This window comes from Psittacula echo (assembly GCF_963264785.1).
Source record: "Psittacula echo genome assembly, chromosome: 9".
Taxonomy (NCBI): domain Eukaryota; kingdom Metazoa; phylum Chordata; class Aves; order Psittaciformes; family Psittacidae; genus Psittacula; species Psittacula echo.
In genome coordinates, this window is record NC_137745.1 from 12,765,763 (window position 1) to 12,779,648 (window position 13,886).

The window sequence follows — 13,886 nt, forward strand, 5'->3', positions numbered from 1 at the left end:
AGACACAAATAATAATCCCTGTTAGAGGGGCACAGAGCACACTCCAGGGATTTCAGTCTCCTAAATCTGTGAAGCTCACTTCTGGATAACGGGTTTCAAAATGAAAACACAGCTTATGCAAATGCAAGAGGGATGTTAAAAGACAGTTCCTCAACCTCAGGCTGGCTCCAAAACAGCTGACCCAAGGGGAAAACACAAAATCTAATGGAACCACCAGCACCCAAAGAGCACAAGTCTAACTCTTTTCTTAACCACAGCTCAGACCTCAGTTCACAAAGAAGAGGCGAGACCAACTGTGATTCCTCTATTCCTACCACACTGCACTGGGGCAGATCTGCCACGACTGCTTTAGAATATCAGGCACAGCACCAGGAAGGCCTCCCAGACCAAGCCATATCTCAGTTTCATGGGTCCACATCTCACTTCATCCAGAGAACTAATGTGAGTGAATTATCTCCTGACAAAGCAGCCAAGGGGAAGACTAGCCCCTTGCTCTGCATGCCTGGAGGTACAAAACCTGCAAAACCCTTTTCCATCCCCAGGAGATGGCTGCTGTCTCCAGTGCCCAGGTACAGCCAGCAGAATTTCTAGGCCTTGTAAGATCAACACCCACAAACACTGAACTATGATAACTTCAAAATAATCAAGAATTCAGTCACACTGTAACTAACAGTTAAAACTACAAGGGTTTGAGTACTTCCACACAAAGCCACAGTGGTTTCTGGATGGGCTGTCCTATCGCTGGGAGTGACCCAGGGTGGTAGCACAGAAGTGACCTGGGGTGACAGCCTAACCGGCTTCCCCCAGCCCCTGGTCAAGTGCAGCCACCTCCCACCGGGGCTCGGAGGTGCGGAGCTCCCCTCGCCGCCCTACGCGCCCAGGAGCGTCCCAGCTCCACACCAGCCTCGCTGAGGTACGGACCCCACAACATGGCGGCTTCACGCACAGCTGAGGTGAGCACGCGACACTCCACTCCCGACCGGCGTCCTAAGCTATCACGGCGCCTGCGCGCCCGCTGCGGTGCGTCACCGCCGCTACCCAATCAAAGAGAGGATTGGATCCGGAGAGTATTCAATCCCCAAAGAGCCAGGGGACGGAGTCAGGGCGATGGCGGCGGGTACGGACCTGAGTGGAGGCCTAGAGCCGGTGGCTGTGGCGGTGTGGCCGCCCTCGGAGGCCCCACCGGCCTTTCAGGTAGGGGCCGGGGTCGCGGCCGCCCCGGGAACCGGGCTGGGGTGGTGGGGAGGAAGGAGGAGCGGCCCGGCGCGCCTTAGCGAGCCGGTTTCCTGGTCCGTGCCCTCAGCCAGCCTGCCTCGGCCCTCTCAGGGAGCGCTCCGCGGGGAGGGCTGGGAGCTCCGTCCACCTCCGCCACCATCCCGCAGTTCTGGTATTATAATGTGTTTGTTCGTAGCCGTGCACTTTAGTTACTTATATATGCGGTTTTCTGTCGATTTGTGGCGTCTTGTAGATTTTAATCGCCCGGTTAAGGTGTCACCGTTTAGGAGGAACAAAGTTCCTGTGCTGCAGGGTGTTAGCATCGGCTGTAGGCTGAAAGTAGACTGGGAGTCAAAAGCTGACAGGCTTGGCGGACGCTTTCTGCTGCACAGCCGTCTGGAGTGGTTCACTAGGAGAGGTATGATCTAGAAATACAGAACGAGCAAGAATGTTTTGGGTTGGAAGGGACCTTAAAGCTCATTCAGTTTCAACCCGTGCCACGGGCAGGGACACATTCCACTACAGCAGGTTGCTTCAAGCCTCTGTGTCCAACCTGGCCTTGAACACTACCAGGGAAGGAGCAGCCACAGCTTCTCTGGGCACCCTGTGCCAGTGTCTCCCCACCCTTACAGAGAAGAACTTCTTCCTTTTATGTAACAAAAAATCTACCCTCTTACAGTTCAAAGCCATTCCCCGTTTTGCTATACTTTCTCAGGCATAGACCAGTTTCTGCTGTGTTCTGTATTACTTGTGGTAGGTCTCAAATACATTTCCTGGAAGTACACCTTATTGCCATAGAGTTTGCTTCACTGACATTAGAGAGTCTTTAGAAAACAGAATGAAGACTCTTCTAGAGAGACTGGGTAAAAAGTAAATGTGTAATCCAGAGAGACCCTAATTTCCTAAATTGCACAGTGTAAGGATGTTTTACAGAAAGAAGAAAGCTTGTAGTCAGTGAATGGGAGAAGACAGGAACACATAAAGGATTATTAAACTTGCTTTTGGATAAAACTAAATGATTGAGAAAGCTGATGCTTATGAAAACAGAAACTTCCAATTAACTGGCATGTTTAACAACACCCAGAAGGTACCAGACATGAGTTACTGTGAAGTGTAATATTTAGTAACAGCACATACTCCAGGATTCTAAATAAAGCTTTGGAAGCTGAATCCAGAGACGGAAGTAAAAATATACAGGTAGCTGTCATTATGTTTTGGTTTTCAAATTTAGCAAAGTTTCTATCAGTTTTCATTTTGCAACAGTCCATGGTTCCATAATCATTCACCTGCTGGGGGCATTAGTGTAATTCTGATAATCTGATTTTCAAATCGGGTTGCTTAAACTGAACACATCTATCCCCACAGCCAGAATTGAGGGTGAAGCAAACAGCATCTCATATCAGTTCTGCCCTGATAACAGAGCAGTTAGCTCAGCTGCTTTGTAAACATGTAGAGGTGTGCTAGCACGCCACCATCGCTTTCTAATACAACATCTTGAAGAGGTAAATTGGAAGTATCTTCAACAAAAATGGGCATTTGAAATTCTGTAAGTTAAAATAGCTGTAGACTAACCTTGTAAGTAGCTTACTGAGCGCTTTAAAGGGGGGAAATTACTTTAAAGTTGCTTTGCTATTACCATAAATAAAATACATATTTACTAAACTAGGTCCAATCAGTTGATGTGTTTTTCCTGCTAAGAAGTACTACTTTTTCTGGCTAGTAGAATAGTTTGAGGAATTGGGTCACTAAGAGACTGTTTATTCTTTTTTTCAGTTTATATGGACTGATTTGCATTCTTCCAAGTCATTTAGAAAAGTTAGACTTGTAGTTAGAAGTTTACAAGCAAAGAAGTGTTCATGAGTTCAGTTCAGAGATCAGGCGCTGCCAAACGCAAGTTTCTTAAACATTGGATAGCTCTGTGGAAAGAAGCATTGAGCATGATAAGGGTTTGACTCTTGTTCTTTTCACAGTACAGCCTGGACAACGTAGCCGGAGCAGATGGAAACATTGATCCCACTGAAATCACCCTTCCAGGATGTTTCTGTCATACCAGCTCCTGTGTGGTTCAGATGTGCTCGTGCCTTTGCCGTGGTGCAAATTACAACAGTTTGTGCCTGAGGCCTACAGAGGAAGAGGAGGAGTACGCCAGGCCTGTTTTTGAATGCAATGTCATGTGCCACTGTGGTGAATCCTGTCCAAACAGGGTTGTTCAGAGAGGTTTGCAGTTCAGACTTGAGGTGTTCAAGACCGAGAAGAAAGGGTGGGGTCTCCGTACGCTGGAATTCATAGCTAAAGGAAGATTTGTCTGTGAATATGCTGGTGAAGTTTTAGGCTTTAATGAGGCATGTAGAAGAATTCAGGCCCAAACATCAAAGGATTCAAACTATATTATAGCAGTAAGGGAGCACCTCCATAATGGTGACATAATGGAGACCTTTGTTGACCCTAGGTACATAGGTAATGTAGGCAGGTTCCTGAATCATTCTTGTGAACCCAATTTATTTATGGTGCCAGTTCGAGTCGACTCAATGGTGCCTAGACTAGCACTTTTTGCAGCTAGAGACATTTCTGCTGGAGAGGAACTTTCATTTGATTATTCTGGAAGATTCTATAATTTAGGAGTAACTGACGAAGAACAAAAATCCTTAGAGGAAGACAACAGACTGAGGAAACCTTGCTACTGTGGTTCCCGCACATGTGATTCCTTCTTACCTTGGGACAGCTCCCTCTTTTCCACACCAAATGCTTGTTCAGGGAGCTCTCCATAGGTTTTCAGGCTGTAAGCATACCTCGCGAGTATGATTTTCTCTAGCAGTTAAATTGCAGTTAACTAAAACTGTGTATTCCACCAAGAAAGTACTTGGTTTTGAGCAATAACTAAAAGTCAAGATACTGAGAATAACTTCATGCAACATCTAGAGACTCTGAGGTGGGTGCCATGAGGGAGTACTAGAGCTTCAGGATGTTCCACAATAAAGCCAGGCCTGATATTTTTTTTTTTCCTGTTTTCTTCTGACAGCTTGCTGTATGTTAGAGCAGCTCTCTCAGTTTGTACCTTTCAGAAGGAATGAACTTGAGCACTGGTACACTGAAAGGATATGTGGTAACAAGAAGAAACCTTGCTGAAAACTGCACAAGAGAGTGCAATGAGGCACTGGAATGGGTTGCCAGGGAAGTTGTGAATGCCCCATCTCTGGCGATGTTCAAGGCCAGGTTGGACAGAGCCTTGGGTGACATGGTTTAGTGTGAAGTGTCCCTCCCCATGTCAGGGGGGGTTGGAACTGGATGATCTTGAGATCTTTTCCAACCCTGGCTATTCTATGATTCTGTGATTGAAGAATCTTGATATTTAACAGAAAGGCAGGAGGTTTCTTAAATCCTATGCAAACAAATTACTTTCTTTATATTATTTGCTATAAGTTGTTTGTTCCACAAAACATAAATGATTACTGATGTAAAAAATTTTGTCTAGACGGACTACCTTGAATACTTCCTCCCCCCCTTTCCATCTCTAGTCACATCCAGCTGCATGCCAAAACCAAGTTTTGATTGACTGGTTCAAGTTCATTACCATTCAGCTTGTGTGTAAATCCTGCAGTTCTGCAGGCTTCTAGTACAGTCAGCTCATCTTTTTGGATGACATCTATCCCAAAGCTCATCTAGTAAGATTTCTGCAGTAATAGCAAGCAGCATGTCCATGGTACTTTCCAGCAGTGTTATTACACAGTCAGGAAGCAAATTCAGACTCTCCAGTCTTAAGCGGTATGATGGTTATCCTGACTTCTGAGATGGATTAAGCAGGAAATACATAAATACATGCGAACAACAAATTTGTCTTTTTACCTTTTTGAATGGGTGGCAGTTACACAAGTGTTCCTTTCAGCTGCTAACTGATTGGTTTTCACAATTCCTACAGAGCCAGACAGCCTTTAGCAAGGCTTGTCCCTGCCCATCAGAGGGAGGTCATTGCATCTTCTTTCGGTAGTGTTTGTGCTGGTCTAACACAGGTATGCTGCTTTACTGAGAATCCCCTTATGCCAGAGATACACAAGGGCACTTGCTGGATGAGGTGTGCCCTGCAACTGTATGTTACTTCACTTCCTTTCTAGAAAGGTCAAATTAAGGAAGCTTCAAACAGGGTTGTTTTGAATTCCCCCCCAGCTTTGACAGACAACCTGCAGTGCTGCTTTTTACAGTCATGCACAGTGTGCTGTCGGTGGCACAAGTCCCTGGAGGTTATTTGCTCTGCACAGTTTGATCTTTTAACTGTACCCACAACCTTTGACAGGATTTCAGCTGCCTGTCAAAAATAGTTTACTACTAATGGCTGAGTGGCCATTATCTTTATTCCTTGCCTGGTTAAGGTGCCTGCTTCTACAGAGCCATTCTCCAGATCCTGGCACTTGGAATACATACTGCTTGGAGTGCAGGGTTTCTTGTTCTTTATGGAGGCTTATCTGGTTTTCTTATCCTAAAGGGCACTATGCCAGCCACTTTCAGCCTGCAGGACTGGAAGGCTGGGAGCGGATGATCCAATCTACTTCCTCTGTCCCTCCTGGAAAAAGTTTCAAGACTAGTTTTACACCATCTGCATTCCTCATTTTCAGGAGGGCGGTACGGTTTGTTAGCTTCCTGTTATGAATATGTACTTGGCATGATTGTGAGTAGTTAAGGAAGTGTAGATTCACAGAAAAAAACACCCCCAAAACACAAAACCCCAAACACCATTAGCAGTATCTAGCCCTTACATCACTAGCCTTAAACCAGAGAACACCGCCAAGCCATCTGTCTGTGCAATCAAACCCTTGCTATCCAAGCCAGCTGATGCTGTTTGCACCAAGTGAAGCAAATATCAGTTACCTGGTCAGGACAAGCTTCCACAGCATGGAACAAGAGCCATTGTTGAAAAACAGCCAGCCACATGAAAGGCTTTGCAAGAACATTAAATAATACGTTGTCATTGAGTTTTAAACCATCACAGCAGTTGTTAATGGCCTTTTTCACAGAGCAGGTGCATTGTGCTTTGAACTGCCTTAGCACTACAGCTGCCCTGGGCTGTAGTGCTAGTGCTTTATCAACTAAAGAAAAAATCCCCTAAAAAGGAAATGGAAAACAGACCCTTGTTTCTATCTGCTGAATTTCTGTTCACTTTTTCCTTCAGGTTCCTTTCAGTTTCAGAGTCCTAATGTACCTCTCTGTAGTTTAGTGTTCTCTTTCACACTGAATCCAACCCAATGGCTCTGAGGACTGTGAGACAGGTGAAATCCTCCTCCTCTCTCCTCACAAAGTGCAGTAATGATTATCAATATTTCAATACTCACTAGAGTTTGGGGACTGACTTTCTTACTGAAATCTTCAAAGATACTCAATGTAAGACCTAGTAAAACACAGAAGCCATTACCCTAACAAAGGCAGGATGAATGGGACACATTCCACCATCTCCACAGACAAACAGGAAGATTTTCCCCCACATGCCAACAACAGCACAATGACGACATAGCTGATGGTGATCATGAAACTCTTTACTTGAATTCATAATAATGTTTTCAATTGTGTGTATCTTTTCCTAGGATTTTTTTTCCAGAATAAAAACAAAAACAACTCCAGTCAGTCTTTCATAAAGTATATTCCTTCTTGTGGCAAAGACATGCCTCTTAGAAAGATAGAAATCAAGATAGAATCTTTCACTATTCGTCACAGTAAAATAGATGGTTGGAATGCATCGATTTTAATGAGACATTTCGTTTAAAGCAGTCCTTATCACACAAAACACCTACCACAGTTTTTATAATGCTTATGTGAGTGCCAGGTCATAGTGGTGCATTCTGAATAGTTTTTCCCCCTCCACTTGCAAGAATTGCCTTTACCCCCCACCAGAGGCTGGTATTTGCCAAAGAGCTCCCAAGATGTTCTCCAGTGTCTTCTTTTCAGCATGGAGCACTGACAGCGAAGGAGCTGGCAAGTGATGGGTTTGTATTAACCCCAGGTTGCATTAAATCCAAACCCCATTTACTGCAGAAAACACAATGTTGGGAGGGATACATCACTGCCAAAGTTTTTAATGTGTGAAAAACACTGCACATTAACAGCCAGCAGGACAGCCCAGTTATTCTCAGTTTACACGTGGGCAGCACCGCAGCCTTTAAGAGGACAGGGACCTGTTTGTAAGGACTGTCCTGCTGCTGCTGCAGCCTTACTGCAGAGGTAGCTTCTGGTTCAGTCTGCACTTGGAGCAAGTGATGGCCCAACAGAGATATACAACCAGATGCTGTGTCCTGGAGTGGGTGGCAGTGCAAAACACTTCATGAAAGGCATGAAATACATTGAGATACCCTAACAAGGTGGCTCTCACTAGTCCTACTTCCCTCCCTGCTAAAATTTCCTTTTAAGTGCAATTTATTAACAGAACAGTTTCAAAACTTACCTTATTAGGCCTTATGGCTCACAGTTACGTTGCCATCTTTTCACTTTAATGATCTTTATTCAAGTAGAACCATTTGTAAGCTTCAGTTTATAATGATGCCATTTTTGCAATTTGCCAGTCCCCAAAATAAGCCTACGGCACATCCAAGAAATTCAGGGGAAATTGCCAGTGTTTTTCCATCAGTAAAAGTCTTCAACAAAAATCAATGCATGAAGTTTTATTCAAATATGTACAACGTTTCTAATCACCATCACCCTGAAGATTAGCATCCCTCAGTTGCAGAAGGCACTTTATAAAGAGGAACAAGTATCTCACCAGAAAAAGCACACTTCTGGACTGATTTTCACTGCAACAGGAACATAACAGCACAGCTGTACTAACTGCCTGTGTGGACAGCTCTTTGCAAGTCCTCCCTCTTCACTCATTCAATTGTCCTTTAAAGCTGTATAGAATTATAAAAGTCCTTGTTTATTGGATTTGAGTGTAGAAATTCAGAACTATGCATAAATAAAACTATTTAATAAAGAACTTCTCTAAAGTAGCTGTTAATTAACCTTTAAAAACACAACTGGTGTATTTCTACTCAGTTTTGTGCTGGTTACCTCCAGAATACTTGTGATAAAATCAACAGAATTCACTGATAAAAAGTTTGGTCAGGATAAAAGTCCAGGCCATGTTCCCCAAAAATAAATACATAAAGGTTCTTCAAGCACTGTTGAGTAGTGCTGGATTGTTTTTCCTCAGCAGGAAGTTTTAGTGTCATCAGCAAGTGCTACTCCACATATCTCTTCTTCCTTGGGTGAAATTCAGCCCTTCCTGTCTTGGTGTAACACTGTAGTGTACGCTGTAGTCACTGTAGCTCTGGCAAGGTGTCTGCTGCACAGCGGAATCCCAGGTTGGAAGCAGAGCTGTCGGGAGTGTTTTGACTGCGGGCTGCACAGCGATACCTGTAGCAGTAAGACTACAGAGAAAGAAGAGAACAAGTGAACTTTAGAGCATTCACAGCTTGTGCTTCTGTAGGGAAGAGTTTGTTAGATTGATGCAGCAAATCATTTCAAATGACAGGTCAGTGAACTGATACAGATCAAAGTCACTGTATTAGAAATAAGGGGGATCCCACTACATACAGAGGCCAGCTGCAGCTGATAGAAAAGGTAGTTTGAATGGCAAAGCAACTGATAACATGTCAACTAATAATAATCCTGCCCTGAGAAATGGACAGAACAACCATTCTGCTTCTCAGAGGAGAGCACATCTCAGTGCCCTGATCTGTGTATCAGCATCCTAAGGAATGTCTGGAAATGGACAGGTACTGGCATGTGTCAAAAAACATCTCGGTGAAAGATGCAACAAGAATGGGGTAACTGGAGGCAAACTCCTTTCCAATATTTCTGTGGCTAATAATCTAGGGGTATTTATAACTGACATAGAATCTGGACTGGTGACTATAAAAACATTTACATTTAAAATTAAGGCACTGATAAAATGATTCAATTGCATTTCAGATATTCCTAGTAGATAGCTTTGAGCACTGTTCTCTTCCTGAATGGGCACACAGCAGCCACCTCACAAGAAATGAAAGGAGGACCCACCATTGCTCTTTTATTTCTTGGAAGTGAGAAGGGAGCACAAGATTATGCACAGGACTTGTCCTCACACCCATCACACGTAGCATTTGATCCTACTGATGCGTGTCAGTAGGAAATGCCTCTGTGCTTTCATTCCCAGTGTTGCTTGTCTTGTGCTTGTAGGATCTGATACTTCTGTGACAGACCAATTTAGACCGAAAATGTCATAAGATTCAGAAAAGGACTGCTGCAGGGTGCTTTGTACCAGTTATTTTAAGAAAGGCTGTTAGCCAAATGAATCTAAAAAGGACAAGGTCAGACGTCTTTACAGACCGGTACAGACACTGGTGTGTAACATGTTTTGTATGTCCCATGGCTATACAGATTGGGCCATGTCTCAGGGCAAGTGAATATACTTACATTCCTTGAAAAAAGAAAAACATGCTATTCACAGTGCTGCAGATCCTCAACTGTCAGGCATTAGGAATGGTGGTTTCCAAACTGCAGAACCAAGCCATTTAAGATGTTTGCTGCTTTAAGTCAGACTGAGCACCCAGAAACAGTTACCCATCATGCCATGGAAGGACAGGCACACCGGTAATTTCACTAATGAAGTGCTGGGGTAGCACAGACTGTGTGTTTATGTAGCAACTCCAGTATAGTCTCAAGTTCTGCCCCATTTTGACATTACTTCAAAAGACCTGGCTCAGTGGTTTTGTTCCTATATTCCTGCAGGTTCCTGGCCTCTGATAGAAAACCGCACCACTTCCATAAAGGCCGGTTCAGCTGCAGACTTCTGGTACGGCTGAGTTAAAAAGCAAACATGGTTTCCCCCTCCCTTTTTGGGGAGGTGTGGAGGAGCAGAGGAGAACAAGAAGAAGGTAGTTTTTCTCCTTTATCCCAGATCCCTTCAGGAGTTTGGGCACAAATACCAAACAGATCAATTCATACAACCACAAGGATGATGACAACTTGAAGCAGCTCTGTCATCAAGGGAATGCCATCACTGATGCTTATCTCCATGAGTTAACAGTGTCTCCATCTAAGGAGAGTCACCAGCAGTTCCTCACAAGCTCTCTTCCATATGGGTGCAGAGCCAGAGAGCAGCTTTTGTCCTGAACAAGCACAGTGCATGCTGCTATCTCACACTGCAGAGGTTTACCCTAACCCTCAACAGGACACCACAGTATTCACAGGCTGAACTATTTTGAACATAAAAGTAGCTACTAAGCATACGTGTAAGAAGGTGCAACTTCAGGCTTTGTGAGCTCTGAGAGAGAAAGGAGCAATAGCATAGACAGCGGGAACAGATTTTTAGACACCTAATAAAGAACCCTTGTACTAATAGCATTCAGTGGGGGTTCTGTCATGATACACAGCCTAGTTTTATCACCTCGAAAAAAAAAGACTAGGACAGACCAGAATCTTCACAGCCCTTTAAAATGGGTCACATTACTCATCGCTTAAGAGTCTATTCCAGTGTTAATTTAATCGAAACTGCTAATTAACATCCGACATTGATTTCACCTAAGGAGGAAATCAGTGTAGAAACTGGGATCTCGTTGTAGAAAATTTAATCTAATTACGAGGAGGATTTGCCAGCTGCAGGCTTTGAAAGGGAAGAAGAGCAGGACAGCTTTAATGAAAAAGGAGATGCACAAAGAGCATTTCTTCCAGCACTGTGTGAACAGAGTTTAAAACCTGAGTTATGTCAGGAACAGCCATTGCACTGTAGTGGTATCCAAACCTTTCAGAAACCATTTCAAGGGTGCTATTGACTAAGCTGAAACATTCATCTCCCTTCTGCAAACCTGATATCCTGAGTCATTCCCAAAAAGTCACATCCATACTTTCTATTCTTACAAGTATCACTCAAGCACTATAACGAAACAAGCATACATAAATTCCAACTTCTAAATCTAAAAAAGCCCCATGCTGGGTAAAGCAGCTTGTTTAATTCCAAGCTAACAAAAAAGAAGTCCTTAGGAACATTAGGTATTGCTTTTCCTTAAATTGCATGGAATCCCTCAACAAGCTGTTGGGAAACTGTCAGAAGATCATTTTATTGTCAAGTCCTTCCAGAAGAAAGATCAACATGAAAATACCAGAGGCCTTTCCACATTACCTTATGGCACATATAGGATCCACCCTTCTTCACTCTGTCTATCCCTGATGAGGGCCCTTTCTGTGAAGGAGAGGACACTGGTTAAGTATGCAAGGAGAAACAATTGGTAATTACAAGCTAAGGGGTAAAAAGCTGTAACAGTAGGGAGGAGCAGCCATCAATATTCAAGGTAAGCAAATGTCAGCTCTGTCTGCCTGAACCAGAAAGCTTGAAATAATGATGCTGTAGAGGACTTGCAGACAGTGATTGTGCTCCCTCTCACTGCTGCATGGATTTCACATTGGAGTTGATGCCCACTGGCCTGGAGTGCCTTGTTTCTGTAGAGCACCTGGCAATACGCTGCAAAAAAACACAGTGGCAAGCATGAGAGAGCACTGATCTGAACACAGATGGCTTTTCTACTATCAGACTTTTCCTAAAGAGAGATGAGGAAGTTTTCACATGCTGGCCTGCATACGTAGTGCAATCCATGATTCTCATCAGTTCCACTGCTATGAAACAAAGCCACAGACACCCTTGAGACTCCAAAAGGAACACGGGGAACTTCCACTTTTCCAAATGCAGCTACACTACTTGGTGGCCCATTGCAACGAGGGGCTCCAATGCCCAACATCTGGTGCTTATTCTCATCTGGGGTCCAAACTCCAGTCTGAAGCACCAGTTAGTGACTGTGCAAGACATTCTGTATCATCTCTCAGTCATTAGGAACTATATTTGTTATTACGTGGGATCATGACAGCTAAAAAGGCCTGCAGAAAGCACTGCAGTTATGAGCAACAATTCCATAATTGCACATACATTTGCAGTGTAATATATGTGATTTGTTTGAAGTGCTTATGAAATTGGCCCTCAAATTGATTTAACAAGGTTATTTCACTCTTCTTTTTCAATTCCAGCTCCAAAGGACTGCCTAATAGTTCAAGGAGATAGCTGGGCTTCCTTGATACACACTCTTTTGTTAGCTTTGATGCGTATTTATTACGCAGGTGAACAATTCTCCCACTTCATTCCTTTTAGGTGTGAAAGTCACTGCCACATCCGTCTAATGCTTAGAAACTACTTGCTGTACTTGGTGTTCCCGTTGTTGATACCAAACATGCTTCCGTGCTTGCTGCACTCCACGTACATTGGGAAACTGCTTTTAGGAAGGAGCCACAAGAACATGTGTCTTCTGGAAGTGACAAGACCAAGAAAATAAATTGTGTTTTATTAGTTACCTGGTAAGCCCAGCCTAGAAGTTAGTGCTGCCATTAAGAATCCTCTCACAGTTGTAAGAAACTCCATTTGCTTGCATTTCTATTTCTGTACATGTTACACTAGTGCACAACCAAAAATGTTTTCTTATCATGCCCAAGCCTCCAATAAAGAATTTCTCACTTAGTGTACAAGCTGTGGGTACTTCACTGGTTGGCAGGGTGTATAAATCCAGTCTGTATTCCTAGACAAAACCTTATCAGAAGAATCTGTGGAATACAGGAAGAAAAAATGAGCCATGATGTTCACCTCTACTCGTATCAATAGATACAGGTTACAAGAAAGGCACCAGCCCAGTTTTTAGCAGCTAGGAAAAAGAGTTCATACTACAGAGTATGTAAATGATATGAAATAGTATGTCATAATATGTAAGTCATAGGGACTGTAAGAAAGCCCTGAAAGTTGACACTGGTACTACAGAAGCTACTGACAGCATCCACTAAGTTTGCTTTGTGAGGCTACGTACAGAAAGCTTACCATAGTAGAACTCCAGCAGTTTCATGTAGATTTGACCTACTACTGCACTTAATTGCCTACAGATACTTAGGGAAAACCACACCCAGAGGCAGCGTTCCCTTGTTTCCAAGCCAGGATGCTCCTCCATGAGACACGCTTACTCCTTTTCAAAGGCCTCTGGAAATTGTCATCACAAAACCTGCATGTAGATGCAGAGATCCCCACTCTAAGATAAGGCACTAGCAAGCATAATCAGCTCTAACTGCCTGTTAATCTCATTTTAAGGGAAGCCAGCGTAGAGCCAGCCAGAAGAAAACTGACCTAAAAAAAGTTACATGAGAACAAGACAAAACAGAACAATGGAGCTGTTTGAGCAGGATTTCCCATTAAAAGCTATAATGCAAATTCTGAGCAGCAATCCTTGCTATCAGCTCCAAAGTAGCTTTTCTAAATGAAGAGGAGCATGCTAATTTGGGATTAGGAGGTTTATTGTCCAGCCATAAGACTATTGTATGTTTCAGCAATTATAAGGGGATATACTGAAGCAGCATGTCAACTAAAGACCATGGTAATTGCATAAGCTCTTTTTATTAATTACAAATATCTTCTACCAGGCAAATATTGAGCATCAAAGGTTATTTGGTAACAAAACCCAAGTTAAAGTGACAAACGTATACATACCCCCCCAGGCTCTGAAGCAAGATTACAGCATTTAAACACTTTACAACCTGCAAAAATCTGATACAGTATTCTTCAATAATCTATTCTGTTACAGAACATTATCCTCTTTGATAGATAGTTCTTTAAAGACTCTGAAGGCAAAAAGTTAACCATAAACAACTGG

General features: G+C 43.3%; 2 protein-coding genes across 3 annotated transcripts in view; one reads left to right on the forward strand and one right to left on the reverse strand.

Annotated features, from left to right (window-relative positions):
* The first annotated feature begins 1,059 nt into the window (after nucleotides 1-1,059).
* LOC308224946 (histone-lysine N-methyltransferase SETMAR) lies at nucleotides 1,060-8,386 on the forward strand. 2 transcript variants are annotated; one of them, XR_013957626.1, is made up of 3 exons: nucleotides 1,060-1,194; nucleotides 3,186-4,144; nucleotides 4,235-8,386. XR_013957626.1 is itself a non-coding variant. In XM_080625343.1 (2 exons), the coding sequence occupies exons 1-2, from the start codon at nucleotides 1,108-1,110 to the stop codon at nucleotides 3,981-3,983; spliced, it is 885 nt and encodes a 294-aa protein (XP_080481469.1). In that variant the 5' UTR covers nucleotides 1,060-1,107; the 3' UTR covers nucleotides 3,984-8,386. The 2 variants fall into 2 exon arrangements, 1 of the variants encoding a protein (XP_080481469.1); XM_080625343.1 differs by having other exon boundaries at nucleotides 3,186-8,386.
* SUMF1 (sulfatase modifying factor 1) overlaps nucleotides 8,386-13,886 on the reverse strand; it is a 36,534-nt gene continuing 31,033 nt past the window's right edge. Inside the window, exons 8-9 of the mRNA XM_080625344.1 lie at nucleotides 11,333-11,392; nucleotides 8,386-8,600 (exon numbers count right to left, since the gene is read on the reverse strand). Coding sequence (XP_080481470.1) covers nucleotides 8,490-8,600; nucleotides 11,333-11,392 — 171 coding nt within the window. The 3' untranslated portion in view covers nucleotides 8,386-8,489. The remainder of the gene's footprint in view (nucleotides 8,601-11,332; nucleotides 11,393-13,886) is intronic.

Coding starts and splice junctions, on each gene's coding strand:
- LOC308224946 (XM_080625343.1), top strand. CDS start 1,108: ATGGCGGCGGGTACGGACCTGAGTGGAGGCCTAGAGCCGGTGGCTGTG. Junction 1,195..3,185: donor AGGCCCCACCGGCCTTTCAG/GTAGGGGCCGGG, acceptor TTCTTTTCACAG/TACAGCCTGGACAACGTAGC.